Below are 24,145 nucleotides of genomic sequence, written 5' to 3'. Positions count from 1 at the left end.
CCCGGGGAACGCCCCGTCCCCTCAGCCTTCGCCAGGCGATTGGCTCAGGAGGCGCGTGCGCCGAGAGGCCCATCCCGCGCCACAGCCCACTTCCCCTCCCACGATCTCTAGTTCGCGTCATGGCGGCCGCCGCCGATCTGGAGGCGGTGGCGCCCACGGGTGCCCTGTGGGGCCTCGTGCACGACTTCGTCATGGGTCAGCAGGAGGGCCCCGCTGACCAAGTGGCTGCAGGTACGGCAGACGTCGCCTCGCGGCTTCCGCAAAGAGCCGACCGCTGGGAGCGGCACTGGCGCCGGGCGGGAAGGGAGTGAGGGACAGCGGTGACTTTGAGAGATCGGTCTGGGACTGGTTGTGAGCATTGCGGACTCAAGAGCCATAACAGGCTGAATCCCTTGCACCTCCCTTAAAGCGTCTTTACGCCCCTCATCTTCGTTGAGTTACCCTGTGCGCCGGCCCGACGTAGGAGAGTCAGACGAGGAAACAGGCCCAGCGAGGGCAAGAGACTCGCAGGTCAGGCAGGTGGGGACACCGGGGCCCAGACCCAGAGGCTCCAGTGTAGCATCCGGTGCTCACGCCGCGAAAGCACGTTGTGTCTGGGAGGTTGACGTGAGAAGTGTATTGGCGGCTTCGGTCCCAGGCGCGCGGCATGCTGGGAGTGGCCCGGCGGCCGGGGCTCGGGCTGGCTGTAACGAGAGAAGGGAAGCCAGCCTGGGGGAGTCTGGGATGTTCTGCGTATCCTCCTCCAGACTTTCCCTCTGTTTCTTCGTAAAGTTCTTGGTTAATTTTGTTTCATGACTTTTTTATGTGGTGGTGGCTTTTATCCTTCCCCCAGATCTCCAGTTTCCTGCTTTTGACCAGTTCAGGGATCGCATAATTCTGACAGCTTATCTAAGATTTGAATAAAACAAATTCCAGATTTCCTTGGAATTCTGAGACTTCACTCTTTTAGAAAAAAAAATCTTAAAAGTTATTGAATGTTAGGAGGCCTTTAGACCTCGTGGTTAAGTAACAGACTACAAAATAATCTCACAAATACAGAGGAGTTTTGCCTATTTTTGGAAATTTTTCGTGCTTGGGGAGAAGTTAAGGACATATCCCTTGAAAATTGAACGTATTAACTTTTATTTTTTTATTTTTTATTTTATTTTTATTTTTTTTATATTTTATTGATTTTTTACAGAGAGGAAGGGAGAGAGATAGAGTTAGAAACATCAATGAGAGAAACATCGATCAGCTGCCTCCTGCACATCTCCCACTGGGGATGTGCCCACAACCCAGGTACATGACCTTGACCGGAATCGAACCTGGGACCCTTCAGTCCGCAGGCCAACGCTCTATCCACTGAGCCAAACCGGTTTCGGCAAACATATTAACTTAGAATATGTGATAAGTGAATATAGTGAATCTGCAGAAAGTATAATACTTTGGTCCTTAGCAATTCCACTTTTAACTAAATCATTTCATTATCATTGAACACATGTTATTCTCTAAACAGGTGCAAAGCAATCTATAATAATAAAAGTGTAATATGCTAATTAGACCAGACGTCCTTCCAGACTACCTTTCAGATGAAGCTGGGGCTGCAAGGGAAGCCCGGTCCTGGGTGCCAGAGGGAAGCCGGTGCCAGCAAGCCTACTCATGCACAAGTTTCGCGCATTGGACCTCTAGTCCTATATAATAAAAGGCTCGTATGCAAATCGACTGAACTGCAGAATGACTGGTCATTATGACTTGCACTGACCACCAGGGGGCAGTTGCTCAACGCAAGAGCTGCCCCCTGGTGGTCAGTGTGCTCCCACAGGGGGAGCATTGCTTAGCCAGAAGCCCTGAGCCGGACTCAGGGCTGGTGAGCCCAGTGGCGGTGGTGGGAGCCTCTCCCGCCTCTGCAGCAGCACTGAGGATGGGGAGCAGGCCTAAGTTGTCAGTTGGACATCCCCTGAGGGCTCCCGGACTGCAAGAGACCTGGGGCACTCCTCCACCAGTGCACAAATTTTGTGCACCAGGCCTCTAGTAGGAATATAAATACAAATTAGACTATATATGTGCTGATCACTACACCATGAAAAAAACTATAAGAAGTCTGCAAGGTGGCATGGGAGCATCAAGGAGCAAATGCCTGATCCTGCCATTCCACTAAGTTTAACCGCTTACAGCTTTATGAAGCAGGGTGTTATTAGTGCTTACAGTGAACAAGTACAGTGCATTATCAATGTCACTTTCCCCAGTGTTTTATGAAAATTTTCAAACTTACAGCAAAGTCAAAAGAATTTCGTAAGAAACATATTCCCACCATCTAGATTCTACCATTAACATTTTAATATAACTTGCTGCATCACATACCTATCCACCCATTTAAATTGTGGATATCAGTATACTTTCCCCAAATACTTTGATAGGCATATTATTAACTAGAGTTGGTTTACAGTTTATTTTGGTGTAAAATTTATGTTCAATGAAATATACAAATTTTAAAAGTATGTTTACTGATTTTGAAAAATGCATACACCTACCCCCAACCAAGATAAAGAACATTGCTATATCAGTGTTAGTTGTAACTATTCTTTCACATTTATATGTTATGAGCATAATAATTTTGAATTTTTCAAATTCAAAACATGAGAAGACATGGTTAAGGAATGCCAAGTTCTTATAAATATCTTTGTAAAATGTATATACTTTTCTGCCTGAAATAAATAGCCTAAACTATTGTCTAGTTACATTTAACTCAGCTCAGCTAAGACTAACACCAGCCCAGTTGTAATTTAACCCTTCTGACTAAGAAAGGAAGTTGGTAGTAACAGATAAGTAAAAGGGTATTAATATAAGGTTTAAAAGGTTTGGTGGGGTTGGATTATGCATAACTTTGGATTCCAGGCAGAGGGGTGTGAGGTAATAGCAGTCATTGTAGATCCTTGAGCAAGGGAGTCACATAATGAAAGCAAATTTGAGAAGGATTAAATTGATATTCTCAATCTTAGACCACAGCCTGAGTCAGGGATGTTGAAGGCTGACAGAGTTTTGAAGTGTCCCTAGAATCAGATGTTCTTTCTAATCCTCCATCCTAAATCAAGCTTTGTTAGTGCTAAAGAGATCAGCATCCATTCAGCCACTCACAGCCGCAGCCTCTCCTACAGGTTGTAAATGCAGAAGGAACATGCTGTGATCAAAAATCACCAACTTTGTTTTTTACCTGGGTTCCTGATGAAAGTAGGTGTCAGATGTAAAGGTGTAAGTATGGAAGAGAAATGATCTGGCATTCTAAGGGTGAAAGGCTCTCAGCCAGGCATTCAAAGGCTGCCACTGCCTGGCCCCAGCCTTTACTCTCACCACTTTTTTCCTGGACCTTTAGTTCCAGACAGCCACCTTGATTTGCTGTTCCCTGAGTGCATTCCTTTCCAGTTCCCTCTATCTAATCAAAGTTAGACTTAGCATCCAAGGCCAGATTTGAGTGCTCACTGCCTGCCCCCCAGGTGTTTCTGATTACTCCAGCCAGACATCATCTCACACGTCATAATCTTTACAGTACTTATTTTTCAACCACTCATATACTTATTAGCACGTCATAATCTTTACAGTACTTATTTTTCAACCACTCATATACTTATTAGCAGACTTGCTTAGTAGCTATTTCTGTACACAATCTCCACATCCTACCCTCCTATTCCTACCACCAGTCTCCTGGAGACTAGAATAAATAGATGTGCTGTAAAAAACTACGTAAGTGCCCTAACCAGTTTGGCTCAGTGGATAGAGCGTCAGCCTGCGGACTGAAAGGTCCCAGGTTCGATTCTGGTCAAGGGCATGTGCCTTGGTTGCGGGCACATCCCCAGTGGGAAGTGTGCAGGAGGCAGCTGATCCATGTTTCTCTCCCATCGATGTTTCTAACTCTCTATTCCTCTCCCTCTCTGTAAAAAATCAATTAAAAAAATATATTTAAAAAAAAAACTACATAAGTGAATGGGCATAAGAGAAGGAAGAATCTGTGGAATTTGAGATCTAACTAGTTATAGGGCTTGAAGGAGACAGAGGACTCTTAAGATGACCCCAAATTTTTAAGCCTGAGAATGCGCAAAAGAGAAATGGATTTGGGCCCAGCTGGCATGGCTCAGTGGTTGAGCATTGACCTATGAACCAGGAAGTCACAGTTTGATTTCTGGTCAGGGTACATGCCCAGCTTGCGGGCTTGATTCATAATGGAGGGTTTGCAGGAGGCAGCTGGTCAATGATTCTTTCTCATCATTGATGTCTCTAGCTCTTTCTCCCTCACCCTTCCTCTCTAAAATCAATTTAAAAAAAAATTTTTTTTTTAATGGAGTTGGGGACTGCTGGTTTCGAACAGTGTGATTTTTGGACATGCTGAATTTACAGGGGGTGGATATAAATTTTCTTCCTCTTAGTTATTTGGATTTTCCTTCATTTCAGTCTTTATTATATTGTATTGTCCACAATTTGTGATTCCCTGAGGAGACTACTATTCCTGAATCCAAAAGATTGTTAGACTATTAAACAACACTAAAATACAGTTCTGAGAAATGTGTGTGGCATCCTCATCAGAAAGGACATTTGGAGAGCTTGAATAGAACTGAATCCTGATTGGGATATTTCTTTCTCCTACTCCTTCACATATTCCCCCTCCCTGGCTGCTACTCCAAAGTCTCAAGAGGCTACAACTCCATCAGACAGAGGCCTGATTGTGCATTCTATGTCAGTCTCATATAAATACTCCTTTGACAGCACTCAGTGCCCCACAGGAACTGGTGCCTTGCTGAGGAAAGTGTGGGTAGTTAGGAGGTGCTAATAGGTCCATTTTTAGAGAGCAAATCTTAGGACACATTGGAAAACTTAGGCCTACCTATATAGGGAAAGGAACTTTGACATTTTTCCTTAATGCCATTGAGGCTACCCTTAGTTAAATTAACTATTTATTAGCTTCTTTCATCCCAGGAGTCCAAGTATGTAATTAACAGTACTTTCAGATATTTTTTATTTGGGAGAATTTATAGTGTTAAGAGAATGACTCAGTTAAAGTTAGTGAGGAATGGCCCATAAACCCAGGAATATTACTCCTTTCTTATGTTAACCCATTGTCTGTTTATATCACTACTAGAGACCTGGTGCATGAAATTTGTGCACTGTGGGGGTGGGGGGTGGTCCTCTCAGCCCGGCCTGCACCCTTTCACAGTCTGGGACCCCTCGGGGGATGTCCACCTGCCAGCTTGTGGCTGGATGGCCTTTTGTTGCTGCACAGCCTGCTGCTTGAGCTTCAGCAGCTGCTGCACATGCACAGATTGGGCCACCATGGTCTGTCCTGTGAACACCATCAAGTGGGTGAGTCAAGCGCGGAGGCAGGCTTACCCTGAGTTCCCTGCGCTTCCCTGAGTCACTGAGTTGTTCAGACATACTGCCTTCTACAGAGAACAGCACCAGGATCAGGCCCAAGCCAGCTATCGGACATCCCTCTTGCACTCCGGGAGCCCTTGGGAGATGTGGCAGTGTGCCAAGTGGCAGGAGACCAGGGAGGAGCCCGAATCAGGGCCAGGTGCTGCGCTGCTCATACTCATCCCGGCCCACTGTGCCTGCTGCTGCCACTTGGTAGTGCTGTTGCAGAGTCAGGAAAGACTCCTGCTGTGGCAGCTGCGCTCGCCAGCCATGAGTCCGGCTTCTGGCTGAGCGCACTGACCACCAGGGTGCAGCTCCTGCATTGAGCTTCTGCCCCCTGATGGTCAGTGTGTGTCACAGCGACGGTTGTTCTGCCATTTGGTCAATTTGCATATTTGGCTTTTATTATATAGGATGGTAATAAACTTGTTATACTGTGATTTGTTTTTATGTCTTTCTGCCCCAACATATGGTGGGCTCTTTATTAAAAGCTCCCAGTTTTTATTTCTGTCTCCAGCCCCTAACACAGTACCTGACTTATAATAAGTTTTATGAATAAATGAAAACAAACACAAATTCAAATTGAGGGACCTTCTATGAAATACTTCTATAAAATGTCAAGGTCAAGGAAGACTGAGAATCTTTCACAGACCAGAGGAGACTTAAGGATTCATGATGGCTAATTGCAGTGTGGTAGTCTTAATTAGGTCCTGGAAGAGAAATACGGCATTAGTGCAAAAACATATACTACTTTTGTGCACTGTTCTGCTTTTAGCTCTTGTCCCATTATTAGCGAGTGTGTGTGTGTGTGTGTGTGTGTGTGTGTGTGTGTGATTTCTTCAGTCTTCACTTTTTTCTGAGTTGCTACAGAGAATTCCATTGTATGGATGTACTAAAATTTATTGAACTGGTTTCTTATTGATGGCCATTGTTGTTTGCAGTCATTTGCTATTGTAAATAATTCTGTAATGAATAACCTGTATGTGCATTACTTTTCTATTTTTATACTTGAAGCTGCATATTCGAATGTTAAGAGTAATGATTCCACCGAAACCGGTTTGGCTCAGTGGATAGAGCGTCGGCCTGTGGACTGAAGGGTCCCAGGTTCGATTCCGGTCAAGGGCATGTACCTGGGTTGCGGGCACATCCCCAGTGGGAGATGTGCAGGAGGCAGCTGATCGATGTTTCTCTCTCATCGATGTTTCTAACTCTCTATCTCTCTCCCTTCCTCTCTGTAAAAAAAATCAATAAAATATTTTAAAAAAAAGAGTAATGATTCTTATATACGGGGGCTCTTGGCAAGCATAGTGGGCCCCACTATGAGCCATTGAACCCTGGGGTGGGTTTTTGTTTTTTCACATTTCTTTCTTTTATTTCTCTAGATGTGAAATCTGGAAGCTACACAGTGTTACAAGTGGTGGAAGCCCTTGGGTAAGAAAAAGCATCTGCTCTAGAATGCCCTTCTCTAGCCTGGCCTCAAAAAGTTGTTTTGTGCAATGCTGCTTTCCTGGAACTAATTGGTCCTGACTTTTTCCTATTGTAGCCCAACCCACCCACTCACTGTCTTATCAGTACCTCAGGCTAAACCCCTGTTTCTCCTTTAAAAAATGTCATGCCACCTAAGGCTCCTAAGGAAGTTTTGGGAGCACATAGCCTATGGGCCACACCAGCTCCTGGATCAGCCCACAGGTTTGGGGTGAGGTGGTTGGTTGAAGACCATCAACTATTATTTAATTAGAGCTGGGGTTCCTCCTATGCCTCTTAAGACCCACCTGCCCCCATGGGATTCTAGTCATCCTGGATCTGACTCAGACCTGCCCTGGGCCCTGCTGGGCATTGCTAGGAAGCTGACCTTGCACCAAAATCCACTATAGGAAAAGGTTTGGGGAAACAGGTGGAAGATCATTGTCCTAATCAGATATTCCAAGCATCAGAGGAAGTATGTGCTTGTAGTCTAATGCCTGCTTTCCTCATATTTCATACTTGATAGACCATTTAATTGCAAGGGTTATTAACAGTCATGGCCATTGGGTGGGTGGGTTGGGGATGTTGGGAGTAGGTCACTATTATGCATTTCTTCCACATAAGCAACCATTTGGCCTTTCTACTCAGGCTATTCTGGCCTTGTTTCTTTTTCTTTTTTTTAATAACACCGTTATGAGATATAATTCACTTATCATAACATTCACCATTTTAAAATGTGTATTTACAGATTTGTGCAACCCTTACCACAGTCAATTTTAGAACATCTTCATTAACCCAAAAAGAAACCCCATGCCCATTAGCAGTCACTCCTCATTCCCTCCTCTTCCCAGCCCCTGGCAACCACAGATCTATTTTTTATCTGTATGGATTTGCCTATTCCAGACATTTCACATAAATGGAATCATACCATATGTGGCCTTTGAGTCTGGTTTCTTCCAGATAGCATCGTGTCTTCAAAGTTTATCCCTGTTGTAGCATGTATTTTATTTCTGCTGAATAATATTGTGTTGTATGGATATACCACATTTTGTTTAACCATTTATCAGTTGATGAATATTTGGGTTGTTTCCACATTTTGGCTATTCTGAATAATCCTGCTATAAAATAAATGTGCCTTGGTCTATTTTTAAATGCACAGTTTTCTGCTTCTAAGCAGTGACCTTTCTACAAGTTTCTATCTACAAAGTTGTTGTGGTCCCCTCTCCCCCCCCCCCCCCCCAAGACCTTGGTGGATGTTCTCAGCTTTTCTTCTTTAGCAATAATATATTTATTCTCCTCCTGTTTTGATTGAAACTGCAACTGCCAGCCATCTCTTGAGCCCTATGTGTAGCTGCTAAGCTGTGTTTCAGAGGAATGTCACAATTCAGGGGAGAAAGAGAAAGCCCAATACCCAGTCAGTGCCTGGAGATGGGCACTTCTGGTGGCTGTGGTGTAACATGATCCTCTAATGATGCCAGATCAATCTGGGAACTGGCTCTTTAGGCTCTGGTCTTACTGTTATTTGTAATCCTAAGCACCTCCAGAATACCTTCCTTGCTGGCTCCCATGCCCAGAGGGTAAGTGTAACTAATTACAAAATATTTACTTATTTAAAAGTTTGAACTAGGTAATGTCAAGCTTTCTATCCTACTTCTCCCCAGGTCTTCTCTAGAGAATCCAGAACCCCGAACTCGGGAACGAGGAATCCAGCTTTTGTCACAGGTGCTACTCCAGTGTCACTCCTTGCTCCTGGAGAAGGAAGGTACTGGCATCACTAGTAGGAGTATCTCCCTGGATTGATGAGCCAAGCAAGGCCTTCCTTGTCTATTCAAACCATTACAGGGAGGGAGGGGTAGGATGGTAAGAGGCATTTGTGAACTACTAATTCAAGGTCTTCATTCCTCACTGGTATATGTCACAGAAATGATAAGGATTAAGACAGAAGACAAGACAGTGTTGATTTTAGACAGTATTTTTCATTGCATCCTCCCCTCTGTAAAGTGGACAAAGTAGTGTCTCATAGATGGAGTGGAAAAGTAGTAAAATATCAAAGTGCTTTGAAGTCCTAAGGAAAAAAGCCAACAAATTATTTATCTTCTATAGGCAAACTGCAGCCTGTTTTTATAAATAAAGTTTTATTAGCATGTAGCCATACCCATTTATTTACCTGGTGTTTATGCTGCATTTATGTTCCAGCGGCCAAATTGAGCAAAGTTGAGTAATTGTGACATACTATGTCCTGCAAGCTTAAATATTTACAATCTTGGCCCTTTGAGAAAGTTGGCAGCCCCAGTTCTATGGAAAGGTAGTTCTGGGGTTGAGCATGGGTTTGATGGTAGGCCTATGTATGAATGGATAATAAAAGATGTTCGCCTATTTTCCTGACTAATCAAGGTACCCTCAATGGGAGGGCATGAGACATACCTCTTGGTGAAGGAGGAAATTTGTAGTGAAGCCCAAGCAGTAATAGCCCTCAGAAACTCTGGGGAGGAGCCCTGATGTGCCCTCCTCCAGCCTGTGTGGACTAATGGCTGAATTTCTGGTTTGTGCAGTGGTACACCTCATCCTGTTCTATGAGAACCGGCTGAAGGACCATCATCTTGTGATCCCATCTGTCCTCCAGGGGTTGAGGGCACTTGTGAGTTCTCCTTTTTTCCCATCATGTTTGCAGACGCCCTTTTCCAGTGAATTCTCTTTGCCCTTTGGGGGTGAGACACTGAGTGCTGAGGAACAGATGCCCAAATGTGGGACTGAGCTGGTGTCAGCCAGCTTCACTTCAGTTCTTAGTCTGTTTTACTTTAGAAAGTAAAAGTATCCTTGGGGGACTGAAATTCAGATCCAACTTGGAAGGTACTGCAAAGAACTAATCAACCTGAGAAAAGGGACCATGTTTCTCACTCTTGCTGAATCTGAACGCTGTGATTCCCACTATAGCTAAGTAGGCCTGTTTTAGGGTTGTGTCTTGAAGGCTGTGCTAGAACTCCCTCAGTGCTCACATACCTCCTCTTTTCCCCCAGAGCCTGTGTGTGACCCTGCCCCCGGGGCTGGCTGTCTCTGTGCTTAAAGCCATCTTCCAGGAGGTCCATGTACAGGTGAGTGATAACAGTCACCTTGGTATTCTGTCTGCCAGCCCTTCACATAACTAGAATTAGATGGCAAAAAAATAATTGCCTTTGAAGTTCTCAACTCTTTCAGGTCTTTGACCATGTTAACATGCTGTTCCTTGCTACTGTATAAGAAGAGGGAGGCATGCCATTGTGTCTGGCCTGTGTCCTCTTACATCTAAAAAAAGTAAGGCACACCGCAGACAGTGTGTGGTTATTGGCCCCCTGCTGTAGTGCTGGGCTAACAGCCTTGTCCTTTCTCTGCATTTCCTCTTCGGTTCATCTTACACTGGTATAAAGAGCACTGTCCACTTAAGAGATTGTAAAGCAGGAAGTAGTTGTGTCAGCTGAGTTATTCTTTGAGCACTTTCTTAATTTATTTCTTATCTCTCCGACCCCAAGTCCTTGCCACAGGTGGACCGACACACAGTCTACAGTATTATCACCAACTTTATGCGAACCCGGGAAGAAGGTAAGAGGCAAGGCTCTCTAGGAAATCTGAAAAGTGACCACATCCTGTCCTCCACCCCCCTAATACCAGGACTCATTTTAGCCTGGGGGTTATATAGAAGAGCCAGTACTCTGAGAGAGAATGATAAAGGGAAACTGGGGGTCTACGCACTCCCCAGTAAAGTAAAAGAAGGGTAGAATTGGGCTGTTTTAAATTCTTACCTCCATAACAGTTATATATTGTTGCACATCTCTTCTTCACTGAGTAATAGGGAAACAAAAAGGGTCCTCTCTCTGGGAGGCAGGAAAGGGGAGGCAGTGGTAGTAGAGGGAGAACACAAGCCAAAAGAAAGCCCAACTTTCTATCCCTGGGACATAGTGACCTTGTTCTCTCCTCCCCAGAGCTGAAGGGCCTTGGAGCTGACTTCACCTTTGGCTTCATCCAGGTGATGGATGGAGAAAAGGATCCCCGTAACCTTCTGGTGGCCTTCCGCATTGTCCATGACCTCATCTCCAGGGACTATAGCCTCGGTACATCTTTGTAGCCTTGAATTAGCTGGTGGAGGTTTGTTGAGATGAGTGAAGCTTGTAAGTCAACTTCATTCTTTCTCCGTTGCTTTAGGACCCTTTGTGGAAGAGTTGTTTGAAGTGACATCCTGTTATTTCCCTATTGATTTTACCCCTGTAAGTAGTAACTTTCATTCATTCATTGGTTTGTTCTCATTCATTTAAATATTCGTTGCTTGGCAGGTGTGGTTCAGTGGTTGAGCATCATCCTATGAACCAGGAGGTCATGGTTCGATTCCCAGACAGGGCACATGCCCTGTTGTGGGCTCGATCCCAGTAGGGGCGTGCAGGAGGCAGCCAAGCAATGATTCTCTCTCATCATTGATGTTTCTAGCTCTCCTTCTCCCTTCCTCTCTGCAATCAACTTTAAAATATTTTTTTTTTAAGTATTCATTGAGTGCCTGCTATCTGCCAGTTCCAGTTCTAGGCATTGAGGGAAAGAAACAGTCCCAGTCTTTAGGAACGTAATTTTAGTAAACTGGGAAATGGAGAAACATTTGCCATCAAAGGAAGAATTCAATTCAGCGGGCATGTAGGGGGATTCTTAATTTCTTTACCAGTGTACTTAATGCTGAGGGCTACAGGATTGTAAAACACGATTCCAGCCCTTGAATGTTGAAACATTTAAGTAACAATATGAGATTATAGACTGAAATGAGTGGTGTTACAGTTTTTCAGAGAAGACAGTTCAGTGTGAGCTACAGTAGGCAGGAACTGACTTCACAAATAAGATAGTTAGGATTTCAGTTGATTTCTGAGGGATGTCTAGGATATGATCCTGGAGTCTACTGGGGCATCTCAGGCAGTAGAAACAAATTGACAAATCAAAGAAGAAACATTTGAGCACAGTATGTACAGGAAGTGTTTGCTCTGACCCTCTTGGACCTTCCTCCCTTTCTGTATCTTCATTTCCCTTCTATTTCCAGATACTCATGGTCTCATCACTGCAAGCATTAGTGGTTTGGAAGAAATGAAAGGAGTTATATCACAAACAACATCAGAATATTGAATCTCGTTGCCTTTAAAGTTACACAGTCATCTTTGCCATAGGGAATTTCTTACCAGCTTATTCCAGTTGAAATGATGTTGCTTGTGGCCACCTCTCTCCTGAAATTCCTTTCATCTCTTTTGTAATAAATATCACTACTTCTAACTCAGAATGTGTATCTTTTAAAATTTTGAAAGCTCTTGGTTAGGCTACCTTGGTTTTGCTTTGTTTTATTTTGTATTTGTTTTGAGAAGATAACACATTCACATGATTCAAAATCCAAAAGGTGAAGAAAAATACCTACCTCTCAAGTTTCTTCTCCACTGTCAACCACTTTTATCAATTATGTCTATACAGAGCTTGTTCATCCATATATAAGCAAACGTTTTATACCCCCCCAAAGTGGTAGCACATATATGTACACTTTTTCTATATTTTTCCTTTTTCACTTAACAGTACATGTTGGAAACTGTTCTATAGCAGTATTATATATTAGCCCGTTTTATTCTTTATGGCTGTGTAACATTCCTTTGCATGGAAACACCCAATTAATTTCACTAGTCCTTTATGGAATTAAGGTTGGTTGCTAATCTTTTGCTGTTACAAGCAATGCTACAATTTACATACCGTGTACATGTATCATTTCACATATATATGGGTATAACAGTAGGATAAATTCGTAAAAGTGGAATTGTTGGAATATATGCATTTATAATTTGGGGGTAGAGAAGAATGTCATTCTTTTTTTTTTTTTTAAACATATTTTATTGATTCTTTACAGAAAGGAAGGGAGAGAGATAGAGAGCTAGAAACATCGATGAGCTGCCTTCTGCACATCTCCCACTGGGGATGTGCCCGCAACCCAGGCACATGCCCTTGACCGGAATCGAACCTGGGACCCTCCAGTCCGCAGGCCGACGCTCCATCCACTGAGCCAAACCGGTTTTGGCCATTCTTTTTTTTTTTTTTAAGTTAACATAAATGATCATGATTCAACATTTAAAGTATAGAGAATTATGCTTTGTACCCCTTTATAGCCACCACACATTTTCCCATTAGAGATAATCACTGTTCCCAATAGCTTATATATTTTCTCAGAGATATTCTAGGCAAAACAAGGTTATATAGATAATGACAGGAGAATTTCTCTTCTTCAAGAAGACTTTTGTGTGTTCTGCATTGCATCCTATGGGAAGCAGAAAGCTCTTGTCAGTAGAGACACCTGGCTTTTAGTATCACTGTGTTAGAAATATTCTTAATGGTCTTATCAATGCATTTTGGCCATATGCCATCATCATAGTGGATCACATCAGTATAAATGATCCTTTGACTTTCACTATATCTGTGTGCTCACTGTAGAGCAGGGGTTACCAAACTTTTTCTCTAAAGGGCCAGATAATGTCTATTTTAGGCTTTGCAGGCCATCTGGTTTCTTGTAGCTCAGCTCTGCTGTTCTAGCACAGAAACAGCCATAGACATTGGAATATGGTACAGTGGCTGTATTGCCATAAAACTTAATTTATGGCATCAATGTTGCGATAACTATGTGTGGTACCAAGTGGGTACTAGAAATATTGGGGGAACACTTGGTAAAGTATATGATTGTCTAACCACTTTTGCTGTACACCTAAAACCAATACAAAATAATATTGGAAGTAAACTGTAATTGAAAAATGAGAATTTTTTTAACTTAATTTATGGATGTAAGAATATAAATTTCATATAATTTCACATCACAAATATTATTCTTTCGATTTTTTTTCAACCATTTAAAAATGTAAAACTATTCTTAACTTGGCCATACAGTCTCAACTGGTTGCTTTCTACTCCTAATGCAGAGTAGATAGTGAATCTTCCTTCACCATCATCCTAGGGATTCCTTTATCCTTTCTCTTGAATCAGATTTCCTATTTCCTGTGTGCATGTATGCCTCATTTTATGGTTTACTCCCTCATTGTGGTGGTGTGCAACCTTTGTTAGCTTCTTGAGAAGAGGATATACAAAAGTGAGATTTTTTTAGATTTTGTAAATCTAAAATGTCTTCATACTTTCCTCCCACTTGTTGATAGTATGGATATAAAATTCAAGAATGGAAATTCTTTTCCCCCAAGATTTTGAAGGCATTTCTGCATTTACCTATAGTATTCAGTTCCTTGGAGAAGTCTAAGTTCCTTCTGATTCATAAACCTTTATAATTACTTCTCTCCCTAATTTTAAGTTTGATTTTGCCCCCTAAATATTGAAATTTCACAATGATGTGCCTTCCTATGGGTCTGTTTTCATGTATTGTATTGGGTACTTGGTAGGTCTTGTCAGTCTAGAAATTCGTGTACTTTAGTCCTAGTAAATTTTCTTGCATTTCTTCCTGTCTGCTTTCTCTATTTCTTCTTTTTGGAATTCCTATTAATCTTTTGTGAGACTATTGAATCTCTTACCTTTTCTTTCATATTTTCTTTTTTGTTGTTTTGTTATTTTATGAGAGAATTCTGAAATTCCAGAGGTACTTGTTACTGCCAGTTTCTAAGCTTTCCAAGGACTGTATATGGGTAGTTATTCAGCTTTCCCCAAACCTACTGAGGATTCTGTTTTTTGGGGGCTCTACTGAGTCATTTTCTTCTTACCCATCTGCTTTTCAGCTTCTACAACTTTGTTGCTAATATCTCTTATCCTGTTCTCTTCAACCTTTAACTTGATATCTTTAAAAACAAAAGAAAATCCTTTTAACTGTATTTTTCATGGGGTTTCTAAAAAGAGAAAAGAAAATCTGGTGCAAGTTTTCTTTTCTTTCTTTAATCCTCATCCCAGGATATTTTTCCATTGATTTTTAGAGAGAGTGGAAGACAGAAATATCGATGTGAGAGATACACATCAATTTGTTGCCTCTTGCACAAGCCCTGACCAGGGCCCTGGCTGGGGAGGAGCCTGCAACTGAGGTACGTGCCCTTGACCAGAATCGAACCTGGGACCCTTCAGTCTGCAGGCCAACACTGAGCCAAACCGGCTAGAGCTGGTGTATGTTTTTAGTCTGCTGTCTTGATGCAGAAAACATCAGTGATTTTTGTATTGCCAGAATTACACCTTTTTGAAAAGGGTAAAAAAATAAAAAAAAGAAAGGAAAGAAACATCCATCAAAGGGGGATTTAAAAGTACATATTTTAAAGGGAAAGAGTGTCTACTAACACAGTCATAATATATAGAGAGAGAAGAAAGAAATGCACCAGAGAGTTAATGATGCTTATCTTTGAATGATGAGATGACCGATCAGATAGAAACCATGTGTTCAGATAGGAAATAAATTCCCTAAAGACGAAAATTCCCAAGGAACAGGTAAGAGTGAGCATGTCTTGCCCTAACCGGTTTGGCTCAGTGGATAGAGCGTTGGCCTGCAGACTCAAGGGTCCCGGGTTCGATTCCAGTCAAGGGCATGTACCTTGGTTGCAGGCACATCCCCAGTAGGAGGTGTGCAGGAGGCAGCTGATCGATGTTTCTCTCTCATTGATGTTTCTGACTATCCCTCTCCCTTCCTCTCTGTAAAAAATCAATAAAATATATTTTAAAAAAAAAAAAAGAGTGAGCATGTCTTCCTGCTGGAGCCTTGTATCATATAGATTGGCTGTAAATATCCCACTCCGTTCTTTGGGTTGTCAGTTTCAAGCCTGTGTTCAAAGAGTTATACAAACACATGGCCGTTCTCCCTTTTCCAGCCACCTAACGATCCTCATGGTATCCAGAGAGACGATCTCATCCTGAGTCTCCGAGCTGTGCTGGCTTCCACACCACGATTCGCTGAGGTAGGTCTGCCCACAGTAGGGTATGTAGCCTCAGCCCACAGAAGGCTCTGAGGAAAGAACTGTAAAAGCATGGGGGGAAAGGAAGATCCAGTATATATTCTAAGGTATGACATCCTGCAAGTGTCCTCAGTCTTGTATGGGAAGTGTTTCAGACCTTCAGTGTTGAAAACTTTACCATCTCTTCTTTAAAATAGTAATCCAGTCCCTATCTAGTGCTATCTTTTAAGGTCCTACAGATTTGTCAACCATTTTTCAGGCAACTGGGGGTCTGGCCTCATCTTGGCAGGAAGGTTAGCTTAAAGTCATAAGAGCTCTTGGGTGTAGCACTTGCCCTGGGGACATGGTTGGCTTTGGTGTGGCTGCAATACTACCTATCTCAGACTTCAGTTCTTCCTGTGTCTCTCCCACAGTTCCTGCTCCCTCTGCTGATTGAAAAGGTGGATTCTGAGATTCTGAGTGCCAAGCTGGATTCTCTGCAGACTCTGGTGAGTGATTTTTCTTCTAGGGTCCAGCTGCCTTTAGACCAGCGGTTCTCAACCTGTGGGTTGCAACCCCTTTGGGGGTTGAACAACCCTTTCACAGGGGTTGCCTAAATACATCCTGCATATCAGATATTTACATTACGATTCATAACAGTAGCAACATTACAGTTATGAAGTAGCAACGAAAATAATTTTATGGTTGGGGGTCACCACAACATGAGGAACTGTATTAAAGGGTCGCGGCATTAGGAAGGTTGAGAACCACTGCTTTAGACAAATTAGAGGTGCTAACGGATTATAGATTATTGGAGAGCCAGGGAATAGTTCAGTGGGCCTCAAAAGAGGGATTACCAGGATCTGGGCCTACATGTTGACCTAAAGGCCCCAGCTGTGTATTGTCTTGTCCTGTAGTAACTGAGTGACCACCAAGGAAAGGCTGAACAGGGCTCCCTCTTGATGCTCATTTTTCATCAGTGAGGGTGAGCACCTATTTTTCTTGCTCTGGGTATTAGTATTATAAAATCCAGCTGAACCCTAGCTGGTTTTGCTTAGTGGATAGAGCGTCAGCCCACAGACTGAAGGGTCCCGGGTTCGATTCTAATCAAGGGCACATGCCCGTGTTGCAGGCTCAATCCCCAGTAGGGGGCGTGCAGGAGGGAGCGGATCAATGATTCGCTATCATTATTGATATTTCTATCTCTCCTTCCCTCTCCTGTCCTCTCTAAAATCAATAAAAATATATTTTAAAAATAATAGTAATAATAAAATCCTCTGAGAGCCAGGCTCCTTCAGATGCCATTGTGCTGAGGTATCTGCCTATCTTAGGAAGTCTGAGATAGGTAGTGTTGGTTAGCCAATACCTGCACTTTCTTGGCAGAATGCTTGCTGTGCTGTGTATGGACAGAAGGAACTGAAGGACTTCCTCCCCAGCCTTTGGGCTTCTATCCGCAGAGAGGTGAGTGTTACTTAGATAAACTCACTACTGTTAACTCCCAGTTGTCAAGCATCAGAGGAAATAATTCACCCTCTGTTTTTCCATCTGTTGCTGTGCCTGGTTATTCAACAAGCAAGCAGTGGGGCATAGTCATGTGCCTGTGTCACCATGCAGAATAGAGGGAGAAAGGGAGAGACCTAAGATAAGGCATCCCAGTGGTGGCTCACAGTTGACATTCTCTCTCTCAAAATGTATGTGTGTGAATCCCCGTGGTGCTAAGGACTTGGTAAGAATACACCAGTTAAGAAGAAACTCATTTAAGGGAATAATTTCCATTGCTATGCCCTAAAGGTTCTTAACCCCAACCCCCAAGGAAATAGGCAGAAGGTGGGTGGGGGTCGCACTTGGTGCAGGCTCACCTCAGTAGCCATGGGATCCCTCCCTGACAGGTGTTCCAGACGGCAAGTGAGCGGGTGGAGGCCGAGGGCCTAGCAGCCCTCCACTCCCTGACTGCGTGTTTGTCTCGCTCTGTGCTAAGGGCTGATGCTGAGGACCTCCTTGACTTCTTCCTTAGCAACATTCTACAGGGTAACAGAGCCATGGAAGCCAGAAAGGGGAGTGAGCGCAACAGAGAGCAATTCCTTAAGGGCCAATGACCTTTCATACGTAGCCCACCATGTTCAGTGATTGGGGGCGGGGGTGGCTGGACCCTACTTTGAATTTATTTTTAACTTCAATGGTAACTGCTAGCAAACTGTCCCTTGCCTCAGTCTCCAACTTGGATGTACTGCGGGGCAAGCAGGCCACATTCAGCCTACTCCCGGGTATGTGATGCGCTGCCTCTCCAGACTGCAGGCACCATCTGTGTGAGCCCGACATGAAACTGGTGTGGCCTAGTGCCAAGCTGTTGCAGGCGGCTGCAGGTGCATCTGCCCGGGCCTGTCACCACATCACCAGTAATGTACTGCCTTTGCTGCTGGAACAATTCCACAAGCACAGTCAGGTAAGGGAGCGCTGCTTTTCAGGAAATGATGGGACCCCTTGCTAGGAGCCTTTTCTCACAGAGAGCTCAGCATTGAACTTAGGCCCAGATAGCAGCTTTGGGGTTTTGCTTTGATTAGCTACTGCTGGTTCCTTGTTTACTCTTCCTTACACTTACATAAAAGAATAATTCACCCCACTTCCCAAGTAGTAGGACTGAGATCTTCTACAGTTACTCCTATGGAAAGTGATACAGTAATAAAGAAGAATATAAGAATACACTGTTCCACATATAACTGTAAACTTTTGCCACTATGTTCTTTGGCTCTAATATCCCTTAAAACATTACAGAGCAACCAACGGCGGACAATCCTTGAAATGATCCTGGGTTTCTTGAAGCTGCAACAGAAATGGAGCTCTGAAGACAAGGGTGAGATCACCTTCCAGAGTAGGCAGAGTGCCATGGATAAGGAGTCTAGAACAGTGGTCCTGTCATTCTGAGATTGTAGCATAAAAACAAACCACTGAATGGGTGGGATCTGTTTATTTTTCCCCAGTGTACTTCCTGGACACTCAGTGGATTAAGCACTTTAAATCTGCCCCCAATAGTCTTTGTGTCACTGCTGAGTCAGGGCTTCCCTCTAACCTGGACTATCTCTCCTTAGGTGAAAGGCCTCTGAGTGTCTTCAAGGACCAGCTCTGCTCACTGGTATTCACAGCCCTGACTGACCCCAACACCCAACTTCAGCTTGTTGGCATCCGTACTCTCACTGTCTTGGGTGCCCAGCCAGGTACACTTAAGAGAAAGAAAAGATAGGGTATTGGTCCCTTTCTTGGGATTTTCTGTCTTGAGTGAAAAGAAGTCTTAATTTCCGAGTTCTCACTGCAACCCTGGTTGACTTGAGATTTCTAATGGGACTTCGGAAGGGTTGTGGTGGCTGCAGGGGAAGAAAGATGCAGTTCCTGTTCCCTTCTAACAGATCTCCTGTCTCCTGGGGACTTGGAGCTGGCCGTGGGCCACCTGTATAGACTGAGCTTCCTGGAAGAGGATGCCCAGAGTTGGTGAGAATCTAAAGAACAAGATAGAGCAAGCTGTTCCAGGGCTCTGCTTCCTGCCTAGGGGAGGTGGGCCTTGTGCTTAGCTCTGGCTTCCTAGTGGTTGGAAATATGAAACTGTTCTCTTTTCTTGGGCATTAAGAAACCCTATCCAGCCCTGGCCAGTGTTGCTCAGTGGTTGGAACATCAGCCTGCACACTGAAGGGTCATGGGTTTGATTCCTAGTCAAGGGCACGTACCTGGTTTGCAGGTTCAATCCCCAGCCTAGTCGGGGTGCATTCAGGAGGCAACCAGTCAATGTGTCTCTCTCACATTGATGTTTCTCCCCCCCCACCCCTCCACCCCCCGCCCACCTCTCTTCCACTCTCTCTTAAAAAAAAAAAAAATCAATGGAAAATATATAAAATGAGGATTAACAAAAAAAAAGCCCTGTTCAACTAGGTACTTGAGTCTTGCTCTTCAGTAAGGTGGCCTTAGGAGACTATGCTCCTGAATCTGCCTAATGGCAGGTCTAGGCAAGAGAATGGTGGACCAAGTCTCAACTAATGCACATCTGCCCCGTGTCCCCAGCAGGGTGGCAGCACTGGAAGCATCAGGCACCCTGGCCACTCTTTACCCTGTGGCCTTCAGCAGCCACCTAGTGCCCAAGCTTGCTGAGGAGCTGTGCATGGGTATGTGTCCCTGAGCGTCCGTGGCCCACCCCTTCCCGGGAGGCTTGGGGGCCTTCGTGCTTGCCTTCACACAGGGGAACCTTGTCTCCTGGGTTGCTTTCAGGGGAGTCGGACTTGGCTAGAGAGGATGGGTCCACCAAACGCTCCCGGCATCTGCACTGTCTGCAAGCCTTGTCAGCTGTATCAACACATCGCAGCATTGTCAAGGAGACCCTGCCTCTGCTGCTGCAGCATCTCTGCCAGATGAACAAAGGTCAGTACCAGGAATGACCTTTAAGGAGCCGGGCTGAATGGGGAGCTATAGTCGGGTTTGAAGTTGATGCCTCCAAGGCAGTGGATGGGAACTTTTAAAATAAAATGTTGATGCCTAGGCCTCACTCAATCCAACTAAACCAATCTGAGGAAGGATGGGACTTGGGCACCAGTAATTATTAAGATGCTCAGTGGATAGAGCTTCAGCCCTTGGACCAAAGGGTCGTGGGTTTGATCCTGGTCAAGGGCACGTTCCTCAGTTGCAGGCTCCATCTCTGGCCCTGGTCAGGGCAAGTGCAGGAGGCAGCCAATTGATGTGTCTCATATCAATTTTTCTCTCTCTCTGTCTTTCCCCCTCTCTTCCACTCTCTCTAAAAATCAATGGGAAAATATGCTTGGGTGAGGATTAACAACAAAGGAGTGCCCAAGTGATTTTAATTTGGAGGCAGTAATGAAAAGTACCACTCTAAGGCCATGCTACAGCAGCACGGCCATCACCTGGGAGCTTGTTAGATGTGCAGAATCTCAGGCCCCACTGATCTGAATTTGTTTTTGTTTTTTTTTAATCCTCATCCAAGGATATATCTTACTGATTTTTTAGAGAGAGGGAAACATCAATTGGTTACTGCCTGCACACGTCCTGACCAGGGATCAAACCTGCAACCCAGGTATGCGACATGACCAGTAATCGAACCCATGACCCTTCAGTGCATGGGATGACCCTCCAACCAACTGAGCCACACTGGCCAGGACCAATATCTGCATTTTAACAGGATCTCTGGGTGATTAGTACACACTCTTTAGTTTGAGAGTACTCTAGGCACTAATAACAGTGGCAATTGGTACTACAAACCTATACATGATCACCATGGGTCCTCACTAATTCCTAAGCTCCCTACTTTGCACTGCCCAGCCCTTGTGGTAGATCCAGTCAACAGTGGATGATCCGCTACACAGTAGAAAAAACATGACTCAGAGTGTGGCCTGGGTTAGATTCCTGACTTTGCACTTACTGTGACCCTGGAAAAACCACTGGGAGTTTCATTGAGCTGCCACATCCTTCTCTATAAAATGGGGGAAATGATCCTTCTACAGGGGTGGGCAAACTTTTTGACTCGAGGGCCACAATGGGTTCTTAAACTGGACCGGAGGGCCGGAACAAAAGCATGGATGGAGTGTTTGTGTGAACTAATATAAATTCAAAGTAAACATCATTACATAAAAGGGTACGGTCTTTTTTTTTTTAGTTTTATTCATTTCAAACGTGCCGGCCCGCAGGCCGTAGTTTGCCCACGGCTGTTCTAGGATGATTAAAAAAATTTTTTTTATTTTTTATTTTTATTTATTTTTATTTTTTTTTTGAGAAAAGGTGTGTGAATGCTTTTGCTGCAGAGCCTGGCAGGTCTCAGCTCTGAAATCTGAATAGAGGAAAAAGAACATCCAAAAGAATAAAATGACTCGGCTCTTTAATAAGACACTCTTGGTCACTCACCTTCGGTTGTTCTTTCCATCTGCTCTATCTGAAACACCTAGAAGTGCTTTTAGGGAAACCTTACAGAGAATCCTTTCTCCCCACACAGGGAATGTGGTTGCAGAACCGAGTGAAGTGATTGCTGTCTGTCAGAGCCTCCAGCGGGTGGCAGAGAAATGCCAGCTGGACCCCGAAAGCTGCTGGTATTTCCATCAGACAGCCATACCTTGCCTGCTTGCCTTGGCTGTGCAGGCTTCCATGCCAGGTAACTTCCTCCACCTCACCTCCTACCTCTCCTCTAGACCTCCGCCTTCCACTAGTGAACAGCACTGCCACCCTCGGGTTTTTGCTGGTACTGCATTTTATACCAGCAGAGGCTCATTTTACAATTTAGCTTCAAGCAAAGGGTGCTAACCTAGCCAATGGCAAGAACTAAAATCCATTCATGTTAGCAATGTTCAAAAGGATGCACACCCACCCTAACCGGTTTGGCTCAGCGGATAGAGCATCGGCCTGCGGACTCAAGGGTCCTAGGTTCGATTATGGTCAAAGGCATGTACCTTGGTTGCGGGCACATCCCCAGAGGGGAGTGTGCAGGAGGCAGCTGATCGGTGTTTCTCTCTCATCGATGTTTCCAACTCTCTATCCCTCTCCCTTCCACTCTGTAAAAAATCAATAAAATATATTAAAAAAAAAAAAAAAAAAAAAGGATGCACACCTTTCACCTGTTTAATTGCTATGTAATTAGTTTAGTTAGAATTCCGCTCTGGAGTTACGTAAACCTGGTTGGGTTTCAGCTTCAACTCTACCATTAACTTAGGTGAAGATATTTAGCCTTCCTAAGCCTCTGTTTCCTCACTTATTAGGGGGAGATAAAGAGAAATATCTAGCCCTAGCTTTTTTAGCTTAGTCGATAGAGTGTTGGCCTGCGGACCAAACATTCCCGGGTTTGATTCCAGTCAAGGGCTCTGATATATGGTTGCTGCTATGACAATGAAAACCCATAAAGATAAACCCATGTTATCTTTTAAGTTATTGAAAAGGTTAACAAATATTTCTGATATTAAGAATGTTCATATTAGCAGGCCTTATGTTCCATTGTTGCCCAGTCTAAGGACTGTGTACAAAGTTCTCAAGAGCCTCTGTACCCACATTAGACTACTCCTGCTCTGGTGCTTGCTGGCTCTCTGGTCTACAGCACTACAACAGAGCCGGTTAGAAACCACTGCTGCTGTGACTGGAGTCCAGCCTGTCATCATGACGGGACCTAATTATCTAAACTACAGTCATGGCACCCGGCCGGCGTGGCTCAGTGGTTGAGCTTGGACCTATGAACCAGGAGGTCACTATTTGATTCCCTGTCAGGGCACACGCCAGGTTGTGGGCTTGATCCCCAGTGTAGGGCATGCAGGAAGCAGCTGCTCAATGACTCTCTCATCATTGATGGTTCTGTTTCTCTCTCCCTCTCCCTTTCTCTCTGAAATCAATAAAAATGTATTTTAAAAAATAAAATGAAATAAACCATAGTCATGGCCCTGTGTTTGTGTGTGCGTTGTTTTGCGTATGTGTTGTTTTGATTTTACAGAGAAGGAACACTCAATTATGAGAAAAGTGCTGTTGGAGGATGAAGTGTTGGCCGCCATGGTGTCTGTCATTGGCACTGCCACCACCCACTTAAGCCCTGAGTGAGTATAATCATGGATGTGGCTTGATCCCCGGGAAAAGGATAGCAATCTTGGGGAGCAGCGGCAGGTAGCTGCCTTCTGAGCTGTCCTTTTACCCAGTATCAAATGTGGAGGCAGCCGTTTGTCTTGTAAGTTTTGCTGGCAAAGTAAGGAAGGGGCTTTTAGCACCATGGACCATGGGAGCAGGTGAACCATGGACTGATGGTTCTTAGCTGCAGATGTGCATAAGAATCCCGTGGAGCATTTTTAAAATATACGTTGCGTTCTCTCACTAGATTGTGAGGTCCAGAACATGGATTAGATCTGTCTGGCTTGCTGCTCTATCACCAGGGCCTAGAATGGGAACGGTTCCTGGCGTATATGTGCTGAATTAATAATTGTTGAATATGTGAATGATCATGCTCAGACCCATTGACTCGGTGACTCTAATGGGAACCCCAGGGCTACTATACAACCCTAGCTCCTTGGTGATACCTAGTGCTCTACCCCTAGCTTAGCTGCCCAGAGTGTCGCCTGCATTGTGCCCCTCTTCTTGGATGGCAACATCTCCTTTCTGCCTGAAAACAGCTTCCCTTGCAGATTCCAGCCATTCCAGGTGAGGGTCTGGTGGATCAGATGGGGTAGAATCCTGAGATTTCTGTCCTTGAAATTTCTAGGGCTAATCTGGGATGGCTGTTGGAACAGATAAGCCTATGGCTGGTATGACAGGCTTGATAACGCTCTTCTTCCTTTATAGGATGGCTCCTCGGGACAGAGGAGGCTGGTTGCACTGCTTATGGCCTTTGTCTGCTCCCTGCCTCGAAATGTAAGTAAACACATTTGGGGAGTTACCCTAGTTTAACCCTGACGAGGAGAGGTGGATCCCAAGTG

The 24,145-nt window shown here is 44.2% G+C and overlaps 1 protein-coding gene across 3 annotated transcripts in view; it reads left to right on the top strand.

The window, feature by feature from the left end:
* Positions 1–47: 47 nt before the first annotated feature.
* Positions 48–24,145, top strand: part of MMS19 (MMS19 homolog, cytosolic iron-sulfur assembly component) — a 27,859-nt gene continuing 3,761 nt past the window's right edge. Inside the window, exons 1-22 of one of the 3 annotated variants that reach the window (XM_081105334.1) lie at positions 48–231; positions 6,762–6,810; positions 8,505–8,605; positions 9,396–9,481; positions 9,861–9,935; positions 10,350–10,419; positions 10,800–10,928; positions 11,020–11,081; positions 15,657–15,743; positions 16,154–16,228; positions 17,103–17,180; positions 17,609–17,747; positions 18,008–18,162; positions 18,492–18,570; positions 18,806–18,931; positions 19,121–19,202; positions 19,770–19,867; positions 19,971–20,120; positions 21,700–21,855; positions 23,176–23,275; positions 23,768–23,870; positions 24,012–24,080. In XM_081105334.1, the coding sequence (XP_080961460.1) occupies positions 120–231; positions 6,762–6,810; positions 8,505–8,605; positions 9,396–9,481; positions 9,861–9,935; positions 10,350–10,419; positions 10,800–10,928; positions 11,020–11,081; positions 15,657–15,743; positions 16,154–16,228; positions 17,103–17,180; positions 17,609–17,747; positions 18,008–18,162; positions 18,492–18,570; positions 18,806–18,931; positions 19,121–19,202; positions 19,770–19,867; positions 19,971–20,120; positions 21,700–21,855; positions 23,176–23,275; positions 23,768–23,870; positions 24,012–24,080 (2,181 nt within the window). In that variant the 5' untranslated portion in view covers positions 48–119. Of the gene's footprint in view, positions 232–6,761; positions 6,811–8,504; positions 8,606–9,395; positions 9,482–9,860; positions 9,936–10,349; positions 10,420–10,799; positions 10,929–11,019; positions 11,082–15,656; positions 15,744–16,153; positions 16,229–17,102; positions 17,181–17,608; positions 17,748–18,007; positions 18,163–18,491; positions 18,571–18,805; positions 18,932–19,120; positions 19,203–19,766; positions 19,868–19,970; positions 20,121–21,699; positions 21,856–23,175; positions 23,276–23,767; positions 23,871–24,011; positions 24,081–24,145 lie in introns of all 3 variants that reach the window. The other 2 variants (XM_081105333.1, XM_081105335.1) reach the window with 2 other exon arrangements.

Source organism: Myotis nattereri, assembly GCF_964212035.1.
Source record: "Myotis nattereri genome assembly, chromosome: 13".
Taxonomy (NCBI): Eukaryota; Metazoa; Chordata; class Mammalia; order Chiroptera; family Vespertilionidae; genus Myotis; species Myotis nattereri.
The sequence above is the reverse complement of the archived record's forward strand: the minus strand, read 5'-3'. Positions and strand labels throughout refer to the sequence as shown.